Source organism: Polyodon spathula, chromosome 17 (genome assembly GCF_017654505.1).
Source record: "Polyodon spathula isolate WHYD16114869_AA chromosome 17, ASM1765450v1, whole genome shotgun sequence".
In the NCBI taxonomy this organism is placed as follows: Eukaryota; Metazoa; Chordata; class Actinopteri; order Acipenseriformes; family Polyodontidae; genus Polyodon; species Polyodon spathula.
The window spans coordinates 290845-316188 of record NC_054550.1 but is presented as its reverse complement, the minus strand read 5'-3'; the positions used below and the strand labels follow the sequence as shown (position 1 = coordinate 316188).

General features: G+C 37.4%; 1 protein-coding gene across 9 annotated transcripts in view; it reads left to right on the top strand.

The window, feature by feature from the left end:
- Positions 1-18740, top strand: part of LOC121330414 (UPF0606 protein KIAA1549L-like) — a 54747-nt gene extending 36007 nt beyond the window's left edge. Inside the window, exons 8-21 of one of the 9 annotated variants that reach the window (XM_041276920.1) lie at positions 252-403; positions 918-1089; positions 1770-1933; positions 5953-6143; positions 9133-9257; positions 10131-10154; positions 11475-11677; positions 12284-12507; positions 13601-13733; positions 15248-15598; positions 16774-16871; positions 17328-17476; positions 17727-17875; positions 18243-18740. In XM_041276920.1, coding sequence (XP_041132854.1) covers positions 252-403; positions 918-1089; positions 1770-1933; positions 5953-6143; positions 9133-9257; positions 10131-10154; positions 11475-11677; positions 12284-12507; positions 13601-13733; positions 15248-15598; positions 16774-16871; positions 17328-17476; positions 17727-17875; positions 18243-18512 — 2405 coding nt within the window. In that variant the 3' untranslated portion in view covers positions 18513-18740. Of the gene's footprint in view, positions 1-251; positions 404-917; positions 1090-1769; positions 1934-5952; positions 6144-9129; positions 9258-10130; positions 10155-11474; positions 11678-12283; positions 12508-13600; positions 13734-15247; positions 15599-16773; positions 16872-17327; positions 17477-17726; positions 17876-18242 lie in introns of all 9 variants that reach the window. The other 8 variants (XM_041276924.1, XM_041276921.1, XM_041276919.1 and 5 more) reach the window with 8 other exon arrangements.
- Positions 18741-25344: the final 6604 nt, after the last annotated feature.

Genomic DNA, 25344 nt, shown 5'->3' with positions numbered 1-25344 from the left:
AGTTAAAGGGGATCTAGATTATGAAAATCTAAACGATAGTACTAAAACATTATTTAATGGTGATTCTAGAGAGCCATGTTGACTAAAGAGATCATTCTCAAGGTTGTAATTATCGTCTCACATTTGTCAGCACTAGTTTTACAACTTTGTGTGCGAATAGAAAAGAGCGCCTGAAGCATAAAGTAAAAAGACACTTTGATTTTGCGTGTAATCCTGTGTCCTGTCTTTTGTTTTACTTTGTGAACCTCAAGTCATTCAAGACGTTGATAATTCCTCCCTGAATGGAAACTACCAGAGCTTTGCCAGCCTGATGGAGCAGCGGCTGGCAGAACTCCTTGTGATCGCCCAACAGCAGGGAAGACGGTTCAGGCGAGCCACCACAGTGGGGAGCTACACTGTTCAGGTTAGACGTGAGCAATATTAGATACCGAGCATTTCAGTTTAATGCAGGGGGAGAGTTGCCTGTTCACTGCAGGACTGCTCACACAATCTCCTTAATAAAAAAGGGAAAAGATGCACTGAACTATGTGATAAGATAGGATGAAAACCTTGGGTCTGTGTGTGGTGGATATCAAGCTGTCTAAAGAAAGAAAGTAGTTTGTTAAGCACTGTATGCAGTTTAGGGCTAAAAACAGAAAAGTGGATCTTAAATAACATGTTTGGGTCTCAAATAACTCCTTCTCCACCAGAAGCTTGTTGGAAGTCAACCAGTTAGGAAGTTACTTCCTGTTAAACCTGCATTGAAAATGATGATAGTAGCATGTTATGTAGAAACGTCTTTTTATTATAACAATTTCCGTACCTAAAATCGAACATGCAGTCCAAACAATTTATATTAAGCATAGATTGTTTTTTAATGTTTCATTATTAATTGTAATACTGGCATTATATTAACAGTTATTGTCCTCTTTCTCCAGATGGTGGACATGAAGCGTGTTGAAGGTGCAAAGAGCCGTGCTGCATTGACCTACTATATCCTGCAGAATGGCACCCCATTGCTGGGCACTAGCACGGCGAAAATCCTCAACACTATAGACTCCCAGACCATGGCCTTAACACTGGGCTACTTTGTGCAGCAGCAGGCGGAACGTATGTAACTCTCATTTGTTAGATTTTGTATCTAAGTATTTTAGGTTTTGTGTTTTATGCCGGGGTACAGTAGACCTGCATTATGCACTTATTTCAGATGTTTTAATAGGACAAACCCTGGCCTTAATCACTTTAATTTCGAGCTCGATCTTGAGGACAGCACAGAAGGCAATGTCATCAACAGTACCCCCCTGAGATAAATTGAATATTTAGTACATTATGCATGTGCAATTCAATCAAAACAAATAGACTTCAGGGTCAGCACATACCAAAGGAACCATGAAGGTAGTACATCTGCTGCTTGAGCAAGCCTTCTCATCAGGGGTGACCTAATTAGAGTTCTCAAAGTTGGGTTACTGCACTACAGCTACAGCGAGTAGATTAGCTTTTTGTACCCCACATGTGTGAATCAATAAGGGTGCTGTGCCCCAAAAATATACCAGTTATTTAACAATATATACAAGAATGATAATAATAACTGAAGATGTCAAGTTGACATCATACAATAAAAGTGCATGCCTGATATACAACTCCATTTCCTTCTTATCCTTTCCAAAAAATATACAGTACGTACATGTACCAATGGCCTTCAAAACCAGCGTCATCTTCAGTTGTAAAAATGAGCAAGACAGCTGTATTGGCTCCATCTATAGTAAGATTGTGTCTTGATGTTTACACAGCTGTGGTGAAGAATCCCCCAAACAACCTGTGGATCATTGCGGCAGTACTGGCTCCCATTGCTGTAGTGACTGTTATCATCATCATTATCACTGCAGTGCTGTGCCGGAAGAACAAGAACGACTTCAAATCTGACACCATGGCCAACATGCACCAGCGGGCCAAGGTAACCACTTGGGTACAAATATGCACAATATGAGTCTTCAAAATGTGTAGTATGGACTAGAGCTAATGAGGAACAATTGGAACCGCATTCGATTGGCATGCACGCTTCCTCTGAAGGAATATAGCTTGCATGATTGAGTCACCTTGGTTCACATACCTTGTATCGCATGCTCCTCTTGTATTCTACCTTACAAGAAGACACCATTGAATAGTATATAGAATTCTATAACTGGAGTATACAGCTCACTTTATATATTCTATATATAACACACAGAATTTGCCTGAAAACTTGCAAACGGTGTGAATTATAATGAGTAAATTACATAACATTGCATTTTTGCATTCATACATTTTGACGTTGTACTGAAAACCTATTTTTTTTCACACAGGCTTTTTCAGCTTTTGATATTGTATATGTCCCTAATGTTCTTGCTGATCTCAACAATACATGCTGATAATAATGGGATTTCTCTCACCTCACATTTCCTTTATGGGTACAGATAACCAAGAATAGTTTTCAGATTTTTATCGTGGGTTGAATAAATTACTGCTGGGATGTGCTTAAATGTAACACTCGTAATGGACTGTGAAGGATGAAATGTTTTTCTTTGAGAACAGGAATTCTTCTGAAGGATTGTCTCAAATGAGAAACATCAAAATTCATCTATTCAGGATCATTTTCTCTGAATAAATTAAAAGGAAAAAATGTGTTACCATTCTTAGGATTCAGGGCAGTTGTTTCCCTTTAGCAGTGGTAAAAGTAATAGACAACATAGATCCTGCAATACTGTCATTTTAATAGATGTTATATTGCAACACCAGTATATATACTATTAGAGTAGTCCATTACCAGTAATGCATTATATATATATATATATATATATATATATATATATATATATATATATATATATATATATATATATATATATATATATATATATATATATATATATAATATAATAATCACTGTTTATATGGTAGGGATTACAGAGAGTGTTGTTACTACAATATACACATTTCCTTGACCATTGTATGTTTTGTATAAGAAGGTTTGATTTTCACTCACTGATGATCTGCATGGCTGTGACCAAAGAACACCTACAATGAATATGGTACCATAGCTCTGGTTTGTAGAAGCTTGATATAAGAGACATGTTTAGAATCATTTATTTCTTTCAGTCTTTCTGCTTCCCTGCAGTACCACCCTAAATGTAAAACTAGATGTGGAGCAGACTAACTGTCTGAACCATTCCTCTGTGCTCTGACAATGGTCTTGTCAGCAGCTTTATCATCATGAACAATTATCCTGATAAAGTAAAGACCAATTAAAAAAGGATGATGACAGTAATAAAGGAAAAGTCCAACCTCATTTAAACGCTAAGACAGAAATGAGCTGAAACTGAAGCCAATAGACACTCTCCTGTGACAGCAATTAAATGATTGTTGAAGAAAAATAAATGATAGGTAGAAGAAATGAGACAGAGCATTATACTACATTAGAGACATTTATTTGCAGCCACTCTTGTCTATTCAGTATGTCTGACTATCTCTGACAATCTAGAGGTTTACCCTTAATGGTTAGAAAATTGATTGATATGAATCAGTGGATAGAAAAGCCACTGTATGTAAATTAAGAGATTCGGCTCACAGCACTGATGTTTGACAAGGAAGAATGGTATGAGTAAGCATTTCACAATGGAAAAGTCCAAGAGCATTCTGTCTAAAAGTGGAATTGCCGTCAGTGATGGGTCACTTTCTGGTTGTAGTGCTGTATGCACATTAGTCATTCTGACTGCATACCTTTGACATTTTGTTTTAATTTTGTCACATATATGAAATCAAAGGTGTAGCCCCCTTTTCATAGCCTATAAGCCCATTATATGGTATACAATGATTTGCATGAAACAGTGTGTCAAACACAACTCCAGACCTGTTCCCTGAGAATTGAAGACACATCAACAATATCTTTGAAGATGGGATTCTGTAAACCTGGATGATGATGACTAAATGCTTGGTCTCTATAGATTTGATTTACAAACAAGGACAGGATAAGAAGAAGCCCAGTAGCACATTATGCATGATTATGCACTAGTGTAACAATGTTTATAAAAAAAATGAATATGATTAATTTGCTTGTCAAGGAAACCATCTAAAATGCATTTCAGATCAGATGAACCACAGTGAAGCGTAAATGGATTGTATTATACAATGGCCTGATGACTGACCGCCTGCTTCAGATATCTCTTTCATCTTATTATGCTGATACCTACTGTACTGTGATGGTGATATTTCAACGTATCTGCTGTTTGGAAACAGAGCCACTCCGTCTTTCACGCTCAGTTTCTGGAGGCTGTCCATTCGATTGCATTGCAGAGCAGCCACTACAGTGATGGCATACCACTCTGCCCGGCAGCATACTAATCAGTGGAGTGCTTGTGGTTACTAGTTCAGGGGATTATAATTTATTTATTTATCATTATCACCTGTATCAATAACCCATAACATCTTTTTTTCCCACATCAAATAACAGTGGCACTGGCAATTTTTAAAGTGGGGGTGCTGAAAGCCATTAAAAAAAAGTATAACCCCTGTGTATGATGGAAGCCATGCAAAGCCAGGGGTGCTGCCACACCCCCAGCACCCCTAGTTCCAGCGCCCCTGTCCCTGCCACTAGACCACAAAGAGTGTTGAAAGGGGTTATTTCTCCATTATGGTTTCCTAGAATTTGTCTTTTTCTTTAGTTGTGATTCTATCACTCACCAGAAATGGGAAATCAGGAAATTTTAGAAAGCTTGTTTCTAGAAAGACAGACACTGTGTGTTCTCGATATTCTCAAGTGTCAGTTTTTCTTGAAATACGTTACATATCAATGATCCGATGCCGAGGTAGAAAACAGGACCAGTATATTGATTTCTCCCAGCCTGGCTGCAATGAGGCAGTCATGTGTGGCTGACTGAAAGTTTATGGCAGTGTGCAAATGTGCACAGGCTCTCCAGAGAGATTTAAAACCGTTTCTTGTCAAGATATCTATTATAGCATTCTCTTCTGTTTTATCATCTGCCACCCTGTTTGGCTACAAGGGAGCGTTTCATCAGGATGTGATTTATTTTGCTCCTTGACTAATAGTCTCATACATTATATTTAATGTTTTCTATGCAACACTTATTTCATTTTGAAGGAACTTATTTCAGTTACACCACTTTCCTGTGTCTTCAGATAAGCTGTCAGCTTTGATAATGTTTGTGTGCTGTCGTGGGTCTATGTGATATTTCCTTTACCACATTCGTTAATGAATGACTTGGGTGACATTGGTATGCTTTATAGTTATTATACAAAGCTGGCTGTGCAGGAGTGAACTTCATTCAGGAACGTGTGAGGGCATACATTCTGTTAAACAGAAAGTTACATTTGTTCAATGTCTTTCTGAAGAGTTCTCTAGAGGAACATAGGGTGTTTTTTTATTGTATTATTTTCTCCCAATTTGGTATATCCAATTATTTTTAGGCTCAGCTCACAGCTACCACCCCTACGCTGACTTGGGAGCAGCGAAGACAAACACAAGCTGTCCCCCGAAACATGTGCCTTCAGCCAACCGCTTTTTTTTCAGACTCACCGTGCAGCCACCTCAGAGCTACGGCGTCGGAAGACAATGCAGTTCTGGGCAGCTTACAGGCAAACCTGCAGTTAGCCGGCCAGACTACAGGGGTCGCTGGTGTGCAGTGAGCTGAAGACACCCTGGCCGACCTAAGGCACCCGCACCATCCCCCCACCCCTGGTCGGTGCTCAGCCAATTGTGCGCCGCCTCCTGGGAGCTCCCGTCCACGGTCGTCAATAGAATAGCCTGGACTCAAATCAGCGACCTCCAGTCTATAGGGCGCATCCTGCATTCCACACGGAGCGCCTTTACCAGATGCGCCATTCGGAATCCCCACATAGGGCGGATTTTGTCAGAATTCTGTCATATGCATTCCTGTTCTGCAGATAGAGGCAATTTTTGATTGTTCTTATCTTCTGCAGCCAGTGCAGGGGTTTGATTATGCCAAGCAACATCTTGGGCAGCAGGGTGGAGAAGAAGAAACCAGTCCTGTGACACAGGAAACAGGAGTTTTACCACTTCCTGTCAGAGATGCACCTCTGTCTCAAGAGAGAGGGATTTCACAGGATGGAAGTACTACAAAAACAACAATGACCAGTGAAATACGCAAAAGGTAAGACAACGTGGCTGACTTTTTTGTTTTGAGATACCAATATACAAAAGCTTTATTTTATTTTTTTAAATTTTTGTTTATGTTTTCCCTCTCCTTAGACAAAATCTTTTGAATACAGATTGTAATTTTAGAAATATATTAGGAGCAGCAATACAATCCCAGAGATTCCAGAGCATTGCATCATTATGGCACTCCAAAAAATGGTTAATAAAAATGCATAGCTGTAGTTTTCTAAGATGTAATGCACAATTTATCAACAAGTAGCTTGGTCAGTTATCAAAGAATAAACACAAATAATGAACAGAAAGAAGGGGTATAGATTGAGTGTTGAGTGGAGCAAAATAGTCTGTTTTTGTATGCAGTACTATATAACCCGTACCATGGCTGTATTATAGTGGTTTAAAGAAAGTAAATAAGCCAAACTGCAACAATTTCATGAGGCTGTTTGGAATTTAAAGTCACTGCACCGTATTGCATTATAGGAAAAAAAACAACAACAGGGTTCCTGGAATGTTTTACATGAGTAACCCATGTTCAGTACTGCATTATTAACAAGCAGCTTGTCAATTTCAATACAAGAGTACGTAAGTGCTGAATGACAGTTATTATGAGGAAATTCTACATTCCATGAAATCTCTATGTTAACTGAGTGGTAAGTCAACAATTGCGTGTAATTTTTAAATCCATATCTTTATCCAGCCTCACTATGGCATTAGGTAACTTGCTAATTGTCAGAATTGCCATTTTTTTTTGTTGGCGTTTCTGCTGCAACACTGGTTAAAATTCAGTTTCCCAGAAAGTGGCTGCAAAAGAAGAAAAAAAAAAGACTAATGGCATATTTCAATTTCATGTGTCATATCGCTAGACAACCAAGCGAGTATTTTCATAGCTGTGCCAACGTTTTAAATATAGCGGCATTATTTTCAAGGTAGGGAGAATGTGTTTTTAAAACCTGGTATTGGTCAAAAGTGGTGAGCAACAACAATAGAATGTGTCCGTTTAAAAAACACTTGATGACCAGGAAACCCATGAAGTGTCGCTCCTTTCTAAAATCTGATCAAACATTGGTTCAGAACACCTGGTACTGTAGTTGAGGTATCTCAGTAAAAATGGCCTTGCTCAGAGTGCATTATAATGTTGTCATGTACAGTAAGGTCCTTAATACATCTTTGTTGTTATGACATATTTGTTGTGTTACTTGTTACCCATCACCTGTCATGGTTTTGTTAATAACTGTGTGTCTTGCAGTAGGCATGTTAGGGTTGCAATTTGTCTTTCAGTTGTGCTTTGATACTGAGCTATACTGATATGTTCAGTGTTTGGTTCGGTTTTGGGTACAGACGTCAGTTTTTTATAAACCAAGTCGATTGAGATGTTCCCGAGGATGTTGTAGATAGTACGTAGTACCAGGGTGTGCTGTATATTTCCAAAGCATTTACTCTCAGTCCCCTGAGAAGCAAACAATATGAGCAGAAGAAACTAGGTCAGATTTAGCAAAAATAAGGATTAAAAAAAAAATAAGGATGCAGAGATGTGTGTGCCTAAGTTGTCTGTTGCTAGTTATATAACATTTCTTTCACAAAAAAATGGCGTCATATGACTTAAAATTATTATTTAAAAAAATGAATAAATATGGGCGTTAGTTACAGACGAGTTAATATTTGAAAATACGCATTTTTCTTATTTAAATTTCGTTCTTTACTTTTCATTTCATTCCATTGTTTGTATGCTAGAAATGGGACTGTCTATCTCAAGCCTGTGAGAGCTGGTAGAGCATTAACTGAATGAGAGGCCAGGGCACAGGTAAAGATCAAACATCCATGTGGTTCTTTTTCATGAGCCCTAGAGTGTGAGATCACTTCATAGCACATGGCAAAATATAAATATCTATAAAAGAACAATCGCATGATTTTTGCCTAAAAACATCCCAAGCGTATTAAACCATGCTGCAGATCTATCCGTATTTAAAATGTCTCAATATCCACAATGAAAGTGTAAAAAACAAGCAAGGACCCAACATATTTTTCAATACAAGAAACGTGATAATGTTGCCAGTGCTGGAGGGTTTACAGCCTTGGTTATAACTGATGCCATGTTTCCATCTGAATTTAGGACTGTGTTGAAAGAACTTTAAAATCAGCATGCCAAGATCAAAACGGTTTGAAAAATGTAGACTCTTGTTGGCCCTGTTAGGGTTGTGTCTCCTTGGCAAAACTCTCTCACGCCTGCTCACCCTGATGGAGGCAGTTATTGACATACATTAAAGCAAAAATGAATAGTACTCAACTGAATTGATTTTTGTAACATAATAGGACTTGTTTTTAAGAATAAGTCTTTGCTGATGACTGCTGGGATCGCCTTTTTAGTTAGCAGCAGTGAAGGTCATGATCTGATAGTTTAAGGTTGATGTTAATTGTCATTTAAAATTAATAGCAAGAACCCTGTTTGCATGCTGAATTTGAATGCTCTCTCGTCATTCAGGATGTATCTTTAAATAGCTGCCGTCTATTGCACGGGCAAATATAAATGATTTACCCTTCATTATAGGCCTATTTGACATCTTCACAGGTAACAGAGTCCAGTCGGGAGCATTCAGGTTAATTTGGTCATTTAATATTATTGGATGTCCTGACTTGAACTGTCACATTATTAAAGGAAAGAGTTCTGGGATTTATTTTGGCATCATGCCTAAACACTTTTGACCATATAGCCTAAACAATTTTGTATATAAACTTTTATAGTTTATTTATTTTTATTTTATTTTTCCTTATTCGTAACGTTGCAAGATCTCTTCTCAGTGACACGCTGTTCCTTTCTGTGCAACTGGTTGTTAAATGTGGCACAATTTGTCAAATGTCTTCCACCTGCCATGCTTGTTTTCAACAAACCTTTTAAGTTTGAATTCTGGCAATAAAGGAGGTAACCTTGAAATGAGGCTTATATGTAAAGAACTTACAGTCTTTCTTGTTGCTATGGTTACTTGCAGCAGGTTGCCTAGCGAGAACTGTTCTATCATCAGTAACGAATCAGGAAAGCCCAACACAGGCAGAATGTCTCCGCAGAAAATGACAACACAGCAGAAACTGACAAAGGAAGAGTCAAGGAAGAAAAATGGTGAGAAAGGAATTTTTAAACATGTTTAGAAACAAGAACTCCAAGCCTAAAACAATGCAACGCTTGACATATGCCACATGGTATTTAAAATCATTTGCCCACAGTATAAAGTATTAAGCCTTTTATATGAATGGCATTTTATATAAATTATCCAATGGACAAAATCCCTACCTTTTGAACATGACAGTGGGGGACAGTACTCACATGGTTATAAATGAGCCTGTTTTTTTGTAAATTAGAAGCTGACTCTGCAGAAATTGCAGCTTTCATTACTGTTTACAGTTGTCTTCACACACTTACAGTGTCTTATCATGACCACACTGAACCTCCGTGCTAGTGCAAGAAGAGACGTGCTTGAATCCTTTGCCATTGGCTTATTATATTGCAAATCAGTATTAACAGAGAAGTGTTAAAAAATGAATGCAGTAATAGAATTGCACTGGGGTTGCCTTTCAAAGCTTAACATGAGCAAAAAGGCCGGCCCTCATTTGAAGCACACACAAGCAGAAAATGTGATTTCATACCTGTAAGCCTGCAAGCACTGGAAAATATTGAACAAAATAAAAATAAATCAATAAATCAATAGGTGTATAATGCATTCTCCAAGAAGACCTATTTCAGCACTATTTCCTTCCCTGTTCAATTTTGTGCTATTTTGTTATACCAGAGAATGTGTAGCAATATCAGTTACAATTACAGTACATAAAACAGTATAGATTCAGATAGATCTGCAACAGAGAGATTCAATGATAAGCTACTCTCTGTAGTCATATTGCTTTTAATGCATGTACGGTAGGTAATTCATGAATTGCAAACTCCTCACTTACATTGATCTGTTGGTACATTTTTAAAAAACTTGCATTGCTTTTTCAGGTTTAAGATCCAAAAACAGAATCGGTAAGAGTAAATATTTGAATCTAGCTCCATTGAAAAAACTTGATACTTGTGTATGGGTGACTGTTTACTACCTACTGTCTATCTAAATAACTGAATCAGAGTCTTGATTGAAATTCGGCAGCTTTTAAAATTAGAACATCAGCACCTTACACACACCGATACAGTAGTTACATGTAGCTGTATCTGAAAACGACTTTGGGTTTAAAACAGTTACTGTTCTTTCCTCTAGTGCTTAGAGAATCACATTTAATTAATTTTGAGTGTGTTCCAACCTGACAGAATCATACTCTATTTCAGTTATAGATACATTAAATAAACAAAATACAGGGGTGAAAACAAGACTCCTATTGCATAGCAGTTTCACCCATTCCAGGTTTTACTGCTAGGTTGTTTAATAAGCCACAGTGTATAGGTAGCAAGCTCATGTGTCTTATTAAACACATAGTAAAGCCAGGAATGGATCAAACTGCTATGGAATGGGGGTCTTATTTCCACCCCTGAGATATATAGGACAACTGAAAGAGGTCCCCTTACTCTCTTGGGTCCAGCATTCCGGTATTGAAAGACATTCTCCATGCCTGGGACTGACTGCAAATAATATAGAAAACTAAGGGACTGTTGATTGAAAATAAAAGAAAGATCATTTCAAAGTTGTTGTTTTTTGTTTGCATGACTAACTTGGCAAGTTGCTTTCTCCCCCAGTGTAGTTTTTTCTTTGAAAACAGAATTATAAAAATGTCTGGTTCTCCTAAGGGTTAGAATTGTGAGCCACCCTTAGACTAAATGTTCTTTGGCCTGAGGCCTAATCCTTTACTGCTAAAGACTTGGGTAAATACATTGATAAACTACCCTGTTTGTATAAAAAGAGTGACTCCAATTGCAGCAGCTATAGAGCAGTATCGAGTCCCAGGGGAGATTCCATCTTGATCAATTTGCATTATTCTTATTAACTACACATACTGGAATATTAATTTACCTGGTTGAATGAAAGATTTACAAGTACAATACATAATATGAGGTGTGTTCATTATAGTGCATGAATACCGAGGGTCCTGACTCATTTGCTGTAGTTCTCCAGCCTTGAGATTTGCCAGAATGCATCAGAAAAAACTAATCTTTTGGCACTTACATGACCAAGAAACAGCTATAGCAACGCCACTGGTGTCTGCAGAATTTGAAACTTGTGCTTGATACAGCTAAGGCAGACTGTCCAGTCTGCCTTAGATAAAATAGGATTTACTGGATCTTTCAAATTCTTTACATTCAATCAAATTAATGTTTCAAAACAAACCATTTGCTTCAATAACTAACATTCCTCAGTCCCAACGAGTGATGAAGAGGATGGTGCAGTTCTGTTTGACGGGGTGTCCCGATCTTCACCAGATCCCTATGACACGTCTTCTGGGTCACTGCAGCTAATCTCTATCAAACCGCTGGCAGTACCTCCCAGCTACTCGCACCCAGACTCGGACAGGAGCCAGGACTCTGCTGTGATGAGTGGAGAAGTAAGAATTGAACATACTGTAAGGGCCTGGGCTTTTCTTTTATTCTGGTGTGCAAAACTCTGTTTTTGTTAATCTACATAAAACATACAAACTTCATATTTATAGATAGATAGGTACATTTTTCTAAAACCACAAACTTTAGGTCATCCATGATGTTTCTGTTCCTTCTAAAGTATTGAACTATTGGTTCATTTTCTTCTTTATTTCTTATATTTGATAGGTGGTTCTGTATTCTTTTATACGACAATGTACCTGTCTCTCCTACGTATTTTTTTTATTATATTTTATGCAAAATATGCCATATACAAGGTTGCTATCCTTGCATGACGGATATATAATTCTGTACTCATCATAGACTATACACAAATAAATACTGTTAGTCTTTTTTTAATAACAAATTAATTATGACTTTCAAACAACAATATGTAGTGCATTACTAACAAAACCTAGTATGAATGGATTCTTAATGTAAAGTGTGACGACAACATTAACAATTCATTAAAGAGTTAAAGTCTGTAACATATTCTGTCACAGACGTAAATGTGAGCTGACAAGCATTTGAAAGACTTTGCATGCTCTGTTTGTTGAAGATTCAATATTTAAACACTGTGTTTTACTTTGTAGGTTAACAAAGCTCTGAAGCAGAAATCAGACATTGAGCACTACCGGAACAAACTGAGACTCAAGGCAAAACGGAAGGGGTACTATGACTTCCCAGCCTTGGACGGTAACAGCAAGTCCCTCCCTCAGAAACAGAGGCACGTGTACGAGAAAGCACAAATGGAGATGGACAAAGTTTTGGACCCAGATGAAGACATGTCCTCCACTTACGTCAAGTCTAAAAACAGGTAAGACCATTTGGAATAACTTGTTTTACGTTTAATTTAACTTTTAGAACAGTGTGAATATTTGAAACAAACCAACAGGGTTATTCTGAACAACTGGAAAATAAAAGGTAGATGTTACTACCAGTAATATTTTCACTGGCACTAAGGCAGCTCATTCCACTGCTGCCTGTAGCTGCACAAAACAAATTACTAATATAACCACCCATTTCACTTTCTTTAAACTTAAAATCAATAAAATGCAAGTATTTCTTTCTTCAGCCCTGATGTTACTAGCAGCAGCTCCTAATGACAGTAGAATTTGTACTGGTAATAGGAAACCCCAAAAAGATTGTCTACTAAGCACTCTGAAAATAAAAACCACTTTCCCTTATAGTAGACTTTAGATGTGGTATGTTGCTAGAAATGGCTAAACCTCATATTAAGGTGTACTTTTGTCTAATAAACGTCCCTCTCAAACCCTGCTCTTGTTGCTAATCCAGCCTCCGTACATTTCACTTGCTATATTTTATTCATGTAATACCTTTAGAGATTAAAAATAACACTTGTTCTTTATTGCTCTGGAGGCAACAGTTCTGCAGAGTGAATGTAAAATATGTATAAATGCTTTAGATTTTTTTGGAGCTGCTTCTGCAATACAAATGTGTATTTTTTTGTTCACTAGTGTGAATCATTTATACTTCAACATAATCAATATGCGTATTTACTCCAACAGAGAAATTGCTAACACCATCTGTCAAAGCGTCTGGATTCTTCTGCTATATAAGCCTTGCAGTGCTGCAAACCTGCAGCAGAAATCCCTTACTTGGTTGTATAGAACTATAATGTCGTCTTTCCTAGAATAACTGGAAAATTATAAGGGATGTGTTTGGAATTTTGAGGTGAGGCTCAGTCTTTTGATAGCCACTAGGGACCTTTCGAGGAACTATGAGGTTAATCAGAGTATGCTGTATTTTTGTGTGGTTTAACTCTGAATGATTTACCACAAAAAAAAAAAAGAATCACCTTTAATCTGAATGTGTACTGATGTTAATCGGGCACTGAGGCTAGGCTTGATGCAGCCGGCAGCTAACAGGTTTCAACAATGTGCTTTCAGACAATCCCACATGAAGAACCCTGCATGCAGAAGCAGGCAGTCGCTAAACAGCCCGAGTCCAGGTGGAACCGAGATGGACCTTTTAGTGACAAGGGAGAGGCCCAGACGTGGAATTCGAAACAGCGGATATGACGTGAGTCCCAGAACAGGACTAGCACCCCATACTGACAGAGGACAGTCCTGAACATTAAAGAGAACATTACATATATATATACATATATACACATACCGTGTAGGTGGAATAATTTAAAATATTGCTTTGACCACTTGGGTTTTGATTTATTACATTTTAAATAATGTGTCTTTTCTTTTTTTTTTTTAGATGTGTTACAATTTTTCTTCTTTATGTTGAGATCACTTACTATCGTGCACATTATAGATAAACCCCGGTGTGCAATTTTTATTGCGGTGCCACTAACCTGATATAGCATCTTAAGTGGGTTCCAAATAGAAAGAGATTGACATAATGTCTTTGGTATTGTAGGCACTGTTAGCATTAAAAATGCATGCATGCTGTATTGATTTTAAATAGATTTTTGTTAGGGGTTCATTTTAAATGACAGCTGAAAAAAGTGTAATTATTTCAATACATAGAAAAACGAAATGACCATAAATAAGGACACCTTGGCCGCAAACACAATACTTATTCATGGTTATTTGTAGTGGTTCTTAAGGATAGCACCAGCTATGCCAGCTGTGTGAAGGTGTTATTGCTCAGGGCCAGAGGATTGCAGTGCCCGTGCTCTGGAGGTTCAGGTACTGCAGGGGCTGATTTATGAAGCAGGCTCTAATAGGCCTCCTGTGGCTCTCCAGCACTGTGCATCTACAGTTACTGGGAAATAGGACTGTGATGTATCTTACCCATTTATCACTGCGAGAGAAGCACACACACCTTGGATAATCTGCAGGTGAGTTTAATTGTTTCTCTGTAATTGCCAGCCTCCCTCCAAAAGCTTTGTGCCATTCCTTCTTTTCATATTCTGTATCATTTCTTAAACAGAATATTGTACAGGAAGAGGCTGAAAAGATCTGAATGCACCAGTAATATAGCATTGTAATGATTTTACTGCTGCAATCCCCCATCTGAAAAACACCTTTCTATCATGACTGCTTTTTCAAAGGGTTTCTGGATAGCTGGCAGATCATTTATCTTCTGAAGAGTTCACCTAAATCCGTAGGGTGTATTTTACACACACATTCCATGTGTTTTTTTTTTTTTTTTTTTGTGAAGATGACAACTTATTTTGGCTATTCTGCAATGCTTGGTAGGATAACAATGTGACATTTAAGAGCTGTCGATACTGTGTTTTGCACCTGCTGTTAAATTGGTCAAAATCAATCAAGGGTAGTTCACCTGTAATCGCAGATCTTTTCAAGTGTCACTGAAGTGTATTCATTGCAGCTCTGAGCGTGACGTACTTGAGAATGAATATTGTCTTTTAAAGCAACATCTGAGTGCTGCTACTGCAATAGGTGTGTCTTACGACAGTTATGTCATCTAGTTTACTATAGTTATTGTAATGAGTACTGCACAACAACGTGTCTGGATGTGTTAATAATAATAATAATAATAATAATAATAATAATAATAATAATAATAATAATAATTATCATTAATGAAATATTTTCTTTTTTGTTTCTAATCAGACGGAGCCAGAGCTTATAGAAGAAACCAATGTGGACCATGTTGCTGAGCCTAGAGGTTACATCAGGGGTCGTCAGGTCAAGGGTCACTCCGAAACGTCCACACTTAGCTCCCAGCCTTCCATTGATGAAGTCCGGCAGCAGATGCATCTGCTTCTGGAGGAAGCATTTAGTCTGGCCTCTGCTGGTCAAGCAACAACAAACAGGCAGCAGGGACAATACAACCCTGTCCAGCAGCTACCTTTTTCAGAGGTAGTGACCAGTGCACCTGGAACAATGAACAGACCCAGGGGAGCGGTCCAGTGGGTGCCTGCATATAGCTCTGATTTATACCAGTACAGTTTGCCCAGACCTGTAAGTATTTATTACATTGTCTTTCATGCATTGCCCATTAAATGTGCTTTAGAAATTGCGATTACTTTGCATTGGAAATATTCTACCATAACACAGGGCTGTGTGGGCTTAAGAGCAAACGAGATACTGCTGTTTTAAAAGAACCAAGCTCTGTTAGTGAGGTAGTGCTACATGCCTTTGAATTTGAATTTCACTGCATTGATTTAGTCAGAGAAAAAAAAAAACTGGGTGCAAAACCTCTTTGAAATGGTACAAACAGCATAATTACAATTCTGATATGGTGAATTAGCACAAATAAGCTGTCCCAAATATAAATGACTTTCAGTATTACCTGGTGTGGATTGTGTCTTCGTTTGTAATAATGTATTCAGCATTTTTATGACCAGTCAAATCTTTCATTAGGATTACAGCCATGTACTGTGCATCTGGCAATATACAGGATGATATGCAGGCTTGCTATACAGGGATGCCACAAAGGCTTACACTGGCAGCATTGCATAGAATAGAACCTGGATCTTATGAAAAGGAGCGATCAAAGCATTTGTCATATAAAAGCTACTATTACAAATTCATGCAATAATTCCTTAGTATTTTTAATGCTTGTATATCTTTATAAAAAACATTGCCCTTGTTTAAGATTGTTATCATACCCGATATGTCCTGTAGTCAATTCTTAAATTCATGGATAGCAGCTTGCAAACTTAGCTATACCTGGACATTTATATATTATTCAAAACTAACAAATCAATGCCTGCATTTGTAGTGCCATCAGCAGTCCTGCTTTCAAATGAGAAAGGAAACGAATGGGCTTGTCTGAGTCAGTTTTTTTAAATCAGATTCAATCCTTGTCTCTTCCATTGTGAAAGTTTCCTATAGTAAAGGCATAACAAAGTGTGATAGTAAAAGTATAGTAACGCATAGGCAAGCACTGTAAAGTCCAGAGAGGAATGGTAAAGCATATTAAAAAACATAGCAAACCCTGGTTAACTATGGTAAATGCACCATAGGAAAGGCATGAGAACTGCAAAATTACTGTGCAAAAATACCACAGTAAACTTTTATAAGGGTTACTAGGGCAACTGTATCACTTTCAGATCTATACATGTGTGCATGGCTGTTGCAGTAATATATCCTGCAGCTCTGAAGTCACTGACTGACATCTGTCATTGTTTCAGGCCTTCAGGTTCTCACAGCTTCCTGACATGGCTATGGGCTCCCCCCCACCCCCTGTACCTCCCCGAAGCGGACCTGCAGCCGTCACTTCCCTCCTACGGTAACAGAATGTACAGACTGTACTCACTGCCATACAAAGTGTCCCGCTAATTCTATACAGCTCTGACATACATTCGTCCGGACAGGGGAAAGCACTGCGTTGGCAAACCTGTCAGTTACATTGTGTACCTGCACAGGGTTCATTACAAATGCTGCTGCTGTATTGTGCTGCAGAGTTAACTGTCAATTCTAGAAAGGACCAAATGTGTGTGGTTTCTGCTGTGATATGCTCTGGCTGTTTACTGAGCAAGTATATTTTTAAGTTTTATTAAAAACAATATGGTAACCTGTTCCGTTTCAGGACAGTGCAAGCTGTTTATGCTGGCACCAGAATCTTTGAATAAAATGCTGTAAATTATAATTTCACATGCTAGTCTTGTCATATATTATGTGTCGTGCTCCCCCTTGTGTCTAGTGATTTGTATGACACACAATTATATCTGTTTTTCCCCGTCAGATCTACTTCAGATATCGGAACCAAGACAAGAACCTCCGAACCCACTGGTCCAGAACAACATAACCAGCATGACGCTGTCCCTTTTGTGCCAGTCACGAGAGCATCGGTTTCCACAGCTTCTGTGGATCAGCCTGTCTCTAATTACTCAGGTGAGAGAAATGCCTCCACTCCCACTAACCGAATTTGGAGTCTTTTAAAATTAATGTGGTCATCTTTTTATTGTTTTTGTGAAAGTATTAAATATAATAAAATGTAAATATATATAAAATGTTTTTTTTTTCGTATTTTTACAGGGCCTTTCACGACTGCAGCAAAAACGAGCGGGATTAGGCTGTTTGATGGGAATCCAACTTGTTTTTATGCTTTCTATCAATTTGTGTTTTCCAATCTTTCTAACAGGAAACCCAGCATCAGCAGTTTATGCCATACCATCAAACCGGCCAGGATACTCCGGCTATTTCATCCCAACTCCCCCCACCCCCTATAGGAGCCAGACCTGGATGCCATACCCAGCTGAAGTGAATGTGCCGAGCCAGTGGGCTGAAGCTGTAAGAAATGATTTCCCTTTTTTAAAATAAACTTTGGTGGGTGCTGTCTGATACAAAAAGAGACATTTTCATGAATTATGAATGACATCTTTTCAGTTTGTTGTAACACAGTGTACGCTACATAAAGTTCTATGCTTGCAGGTTAAGATACATTTTTATTTTTGTGTAAAAGATCTTTGTCAAGTGATTTTATGTTATTTCATTGAAAACCAGATTTGACGTTCCCTTTAAGAGCCTTGACGCAATAACAATGTTGAGCCACCAGGAGTCAACACAATTCTAAGTAAATGTAACTCTTAAAGGGGAAGAGATTTAGCCATATTAAAAAGATTTTGATGTCCTGATTTTACATTGTTTTTTTTTTTAGGTTCCCTTACCAGGGTATGTGGAAGCTTATCCCCACTCCTGTTACCAGCAAAACAGCCCTGCAAGACTTCCTCGGCAGTACACCCAGGCTTCGTCCCTGGACCAGGCTCCGACCCCTTCAACCACAGCTTCCCAGCAGAGCCTGACTGAAAACGACACGTCTGACACCTCGCTCACCAACATCTCCACGGCAGCTCTGGTCAAGGCAATACGGGAAGAGGTGGCCAAACTAGCGAAGAAGCAGACGGACATGTTTGAATTCCAGGTCTAGTGGCTTTAGCGTTAATAGCAACAGTTACGAACAACGAAGCAGAGACAAACATGCAGAGTCTTGATGTTTTGGATTCTTGCCTTGACTGAAACCATAACCTGGGAAAAGCAAAACAGTCATCATTCCTGTTTGGTGAAGATTTAAGCAGTGACAACCAAACACTTGATTGGTCATTTATTTATGTTTTTTTTTTTTTTTTTTTTTTAACAACTGAGTATTCCTAGAGAAATCAGATTTTAATTTTTAAAAATACACACTTTACAGTTGTAAATTACATTTCAGTTTTTGTGTGTTTTTTGTGTTGCTGATATTCCATTTTTAAAATGCCATCTGCTGCTACTGTAATTACAGACAGTAGCAGGATCTTCATCAACAGACTTGTCTTGCGCACTCACAAGCAGTTGTCTAGTGCTCTATTTAATTAGCTTTTGCAGAGCTTACTAAAGGCTGTAAGAGCATACACAAATTATTTCAGTTCTGTGGAGTTTTCAGCTGTAGAGGGAGGCTGCATCCTACAATGTGAATATTTCAAAATGTGACATTTAAAAATTTTTTTATTTTTATAAAAAAAATAAAAAAGTTTACATTTCTAAATTTTACTAAAATGAGGAACTGTCAGTTGTTAATAAACCATATAAAGTTTCTAGGTTACCACTATTATATATACAAATGTGAATACTTCAATGCCAACAATATATATATATATATATATATATATATATATATATATATATATATATATATATATATGTGTGTGTGTGTGTGTGTGTGTGTGTGTGTGTGTGTGTGTGTGTGTGTGTGTGTGTGTGTGTGTGTGTGTATAATATATATATATATATATATATATATATATATATATATATATATATATATATATATATATATATATACATTATTTTGCAGCTGTATGATTGATGTACCAGATTCAGGAAATGCTGCACTACACAGATTGCCAAATTAGCTGTTTCTTTAGATACTTCAGTAAATGTGATGCAATTTAGTAAGTGTTTCAGGAACCAGTTGATGTAAAATATGGTAGAATCATTTCAGACCAATCTGGTTTGAAAAAGTAATATTTGGAGGAAAGTCAGTATCTCAGTTAGATCGGGGTCTATAAGAATTCTTTCCTTAAGAATTCAGACAGCCGGATGATTCGTGGGGGTCCATTAATAAGAGGAGAATAGCTAACTGTGATGTTAAAGTATTAGGTAAAATAACACAAACAACACATAGACAGCCAAATGAAGAGTCATGGCTGTTTAAATGTCAGAGTCAGTGTTTAATTTAAGGCACAATGATAAAGCTCGGTTCTGCCACAAAGAGAAGAAACATTTAAAGGATTAATAAATACAAGGTAGTTACAGTACCCCAGATCTAGTCTATTTGCCTCATTATACCCCACAACTTAAAGCATGAAGCAGCTGTGTTGTATGTCTTGAGGTGGTCAGTTTGTTGATATGATATGCATCATCCCTCAAAATGTTTAATTTTCAATATGCAATGTACACACACACACACACACACACACACACACACACAGTCTTTCATTGGGTTAGCACAATACTGTCTTTGTTTACAGTATTTGGTGTGTTCACCGGATTGAGGTTGTAGCGCTGTGGAGAAAAGGGAAACATATTGTGAACTGTTTTAAAGAGACAAATAGAGTTGTCTTAGCTTTCACATTTGGAACTGTGACACGTCTGTGACAGACCCAAATTGAAAACCACTGAAAGGTTTCAAAGGGATCACAGCCTGATCACACTGGGTAGGTACAGCTGCAAAATGAGAACATGTTGAAGCTAGCGCAAATACAAAGACACATTTTCTGAGAAGAATTACTCGATTGTAAATGGGTACTCGTAAGGAGCAGCTTAGTTGCAGGAAGGGGTAGTTAAACTTCACTTCTGAGGAGTTTTGTGCTAGTTTCTTACCATTCAAAATCTGTTACTCCTTTTAAAAAGTTGCCTAGGGACCAAATCGAATGCATTCGCTAAATTATAAATAGATCTGGGGAACAAGCTCTTGCACAAGTTACATATTACAAGGTGGAGTAAAAGCCAGACAAATGAACCCTTTCATGTTCATCCATGTGCCAGAGAAGCAGTGTTGCTGTTGTAACTGCATTTCACTAGAGGGTTTGGATCTAGATGAAGCAGTGCCAAATCTAAATTGTTTCTACATCCATGTACAAAGAATAACAAACTGTATCATTGTTATCTCCATTTAATCAAAATTCACTAGCAGAGCCATTCAACTTTAGTATTAAATCTATCATAATGTATGTGTTTAAAAATACGTATTTTGCAGTAATTGGCATGTTTTTCTTTTTAAAAGGATGGTTTGATGCATGCAGCCGCATAGATTACAACAAAAGGACTTTTTGTATGTGTTTTTTTAGCATTCAGCAGTTCTTTAATTTTTAATTGAACTGATGGAGGTATTGGATATAAGTGAAACTCCCTTTAAATAGTTTATTCAGATTACAGATCGTGAATGTTGATTGACATGATTGACATGCTTTCTAGTACATGATTGTAGTTGATAACTGAAACCATTTGAATGCCCTTTAATCTCTAAAGCTAGATTGGTAAATCTTTTGACATACCGGTATATCTGATTTCTATGATATTTCAAACGAGAAACAACACAATAAAACTTCTGCCAAATAGGAAACAAAATGTCACTGAGATCTATTTAATAATACTGGTAATACAAACAGACTGTCATCCAAGGTGAAATAAATGGATATTCATGCATTTCGATATGGTAATTTGCACCACTTTTCCACCTATATATATATATATATATAATATATATATATATATATATATATATATATATATATAATATATATATGCTAATGACTGCACGTTTACGTTTTTTTTCTGCATCAAATGTAGTATTTTCCATTGCTTTTTTGAGATGTGGAGCAGCTAAATGGCCTCTAAAATATTCTCAGCTCAAAGATATACAAGTGTTTGTTCTCATCCAGAGTTATACAACCTTTTTAAAACGACATTGTAAAGTATGCTGTATGTAAATATTATGAGGGAAGGGATTCCTGAAATGTTCTTTATCATTTGTGTAGTTGTGAGATTCCTAAGATGATGATGGGTTTAGCTCAGGCTTAAGATTTTAGTAAAAAGGCCAGCATATAAAAATATTATACTTTAATTGAATCGTTTTAATGTTTTTAAAATGTTATTTACTCTGTAAAAAACATACATGACAGTATCCTTACAAAATGTAGCAGACAGAATGTTGTCACTGGATAGGTTTTGATCAGTTTCGTTCATTTACACAGACTGTCCGTTAAGCATTTCAGTGCTGCATTATAAACAAATTAAATTGAATTTGAAAATGTGATTATTAAAGAAAAGGGGGTGGGGGGGATTTTAATTGTGTTAATCGACAGAGCTTAATAAAAGATTGTTGTTCAGCAATTGCTTTGAGCGATTTCTTTTTCAGTGTTTTAAAATATCTTCAAACTTGCACATTATGTGATCAACTTCATAGACGTTAAACTATACTATCTTGAGACACATCATGTTGACTAGTATGTGTGTAACAACAAAATTACATTTTATTATTGGTGCCACCTAGTGGTACTCAAGAGCAATGGCAACAGCAATGAGCAGGTCATCGTTTGCACTCGATTCAAACCTAATGTCAATGCACAACCCAAGTCATAAAGCCAAGCCCAGGGTCTCATCCGGTGCTGCGCTGTTGACAACGCCCAGTGATGCTATGTATGAGTCTATAATATTTTTTATTGAGTCAACATAATTAAGATTATTTTTAATTTTACTACTTTTTTTAATCAAATTTTGCGAATACGTCACAATATCTTGAAACAATATCATCACTTGTTTAATATGTTTTATTACAGAACATTTATTACAAAAAAGCATGTATTATGTGCAAAGTCTTAAGAGACAAGAACAGAACTTTTCAGAAAGTGAATGAATATGAAGAGCCGAGCTGGATCACATAAGTGGTTATGGGTTCATCTTCTCCCGGTCTTACCGCAGTTACTGCATCTTTTCATCTTTTAATGTCTTCAAGAATACATCTGTTGGAAACAATAACACGTGTCATTTGCAAGTGGAGTTGTGGAACGAATTGCCGACCAGGGCTCAGATGTGCTTCATTTTACAATGTTTTCTTTATTTCTAGTGTATTTTCATTTAGCAACTTCGTTTAAAAGCATATACCGACCTACCTGCCCCATTTGTAACATGTTACGGTAGTGTTTTTTTTTTTGTCTACTATAATCGGGTTTATATATTATATATTTAAAACAAAAAGACGACACCTTACCTCTTCTCGAATCGAATCACCCCCAAGCTTGAGCAACTCGATTTCCTTCAGCCGAATAGCCAGCTCATAAATCTCGTCCAGGTGAGTCCAGGCCAGCTGGAGGTGAAAAGAACTGTAGTGGCTCGTATCTTACCTCCGCTAAACCCAGGGACCAGTTGTTGTTTCTTTAATCAGTTTTGCTTTGCCGCATGGTTGCTGAATAAGCCAAGAGTGCTTTTTTGACAGCCTGTATTCACGATAGAGATATACTCGGGTTACTGCTTTTTTCAAATAATCAATATAGTTTCCAGCTTTGTTGCAACATAAAATTGTTCTTATTAAGACAAAAGAGTTGATTTTTACCCGTGCGTACAGACCAGATTAATTATAACGAACGGCGTTATAGCGAGGATGCACTGTACTGTACATCCAAATTAATGTAGATTTGCCATAGAATAACATTAAAAAATAACCAAATCTTAATCCATTTTACAATCTGTAAATTGCAATCATCATGTATAGTAAGAGTAAATAAGGAGTAGCGGAATGAAACGAAGCGGTATTCTGCAATAGGAGTTCAAACAGCGTTATTCGTTCATAGGGGACAATCTATCTCCGAAATCACAAGGGAAATTCAGTTACCAAGGCACCAGCAATACACCAAACCCTTCACCACACGAGCTCCTGCAGTGACGGTAAGACACGCAACACAATATTCTAGTCTATTATATTGCTAGTACTATTAATTTAGTTTCGAAAAGATCGTTAATTTTTCAAAGTGGTTACAGTGTCGATGCATCTGTGGAAAGCTCTTGTTGAGTGACCTGAGATTAGAGGCGATATCATGTCTTTCCTGTTTCTGTGTTTATAATAATAATAATAATAATAATAATAATAATAATAATAATAATAATAATAATAATAATAATAATAATAATAATAATAATTTATTTCTTGTTACAAAATATCACAGTACAAACTATCACATTGTAAAGTATCACATTTCAGAAAACCACGTTACAGATATAAGCTGTTGCAAAGTACAATAAAATCAGTAGCAAAAGATGAAATTCAAATAAGACCAACAAATAGAGAATACAGTAAATAATGACACGTAACAGCGGGTTCAACAAAGAGCAGTTAACTTCTATTAACCATATTGGCTTAAGCAAGTAAGTCCATTAAGAGCACGTATACGATGAATGGATGATATGATTTCAGAGCAATTACAAAAAACGTGAATACGGATACATATAAAAGTAAAGTCAGATACAGGAAGTAGTTCTAATTAAGAGCAGTAGTAGATTACGGCAAAGTATGTAGCAGTTCAGTGCAGGTACAAACTGATGCGAGTACTGGTACGGTCGGGTTAACATAGTCCAGTAGGGTCGAGAGTTGTGATGGTTTACAGATGCTGTCTAAACGGGTCTAGAGGAGGCGCCGGAAGGGGGTCAGCGACTGAGCAGTCCTGATATCTGTGGGTAGGTCGTTTCACCACTGAGGGGCGAGAGTGGAGAATCCTTATGCGTGTACACAACAACTTGATCCACTTTGTTTATGTTGAAACAAAGTAAAATGAAGCCATTGGCATAATGTTTACACAGGTAAAGAAAGCCACACTTTGTTTCTGAAATGTTCTATTTATTTTAAACAATTGAAACTACGTTTGTTTTTTGTTTTGTTAAGTTATAGACCTACTGACTGCATTCGTACTCAAGATCTATGATTTATAAACGCATAAGTATTGCTACGTGGGCTTAAATAAGGCACAATACGTCTATGAAATGAAGTTCAAACTGACGGTTTCATCAACAGGATCTCTACTTGAATACGCTCGGCTGGGTTCCTTGCGCACGCCTGGAGATTTTAAGAATATTCCGAGACTGAAAAGGACGCTTCTCGGTTTCCATGGGAACGAGCAAGTGGGACAATGCTAAAGCTGCTTGTATTTTGTCTGCTGTTTGACTCATACTCTACACAAGGTAATAGTTTGTCTTACTGTATGTGGTAATTGTTGCATGGGATACAAGTAGGACGCTGTACAACTGGCCAAAAGTTAGGCATCGGCCTATGTAATTAACACATTTTGCTTCATAGAGTCGAATGCAACCTGCTGAATAGTAGTTCTGTAGTTCTTTGTAGTTCTGTCGTGTCACGTGTATGTATTTGTGTGTATTTGTGTCGTGTTGTTGTGACCCAAACTATGACCATTTTCCCAGACCTTCGATTTACTGAAAATGACCTGCAGAGTAGCAGCAGGCTGGCGAGACAGATGCATACAGGTGTGTGTGTGTGGAAGGGACAGACTGACTGTACGAGATGAATAACAAACAACGTAGCCACATTTTTTTTCTGAAAATTGCATTTAGGTGTCAAAAGCTTTTTGCTTCATGTCTTCCCAATAAAGCCTCATTTGTAGAAGCAGCCACTGTACAACATGGCAGCAACAGTGCGTTAGAACTGAAGCTGGGGAAAACAAATGCTCTTACTACAAGCAAAACCACAGAGGGAGAGAGAGGTGACTCGACTTTTC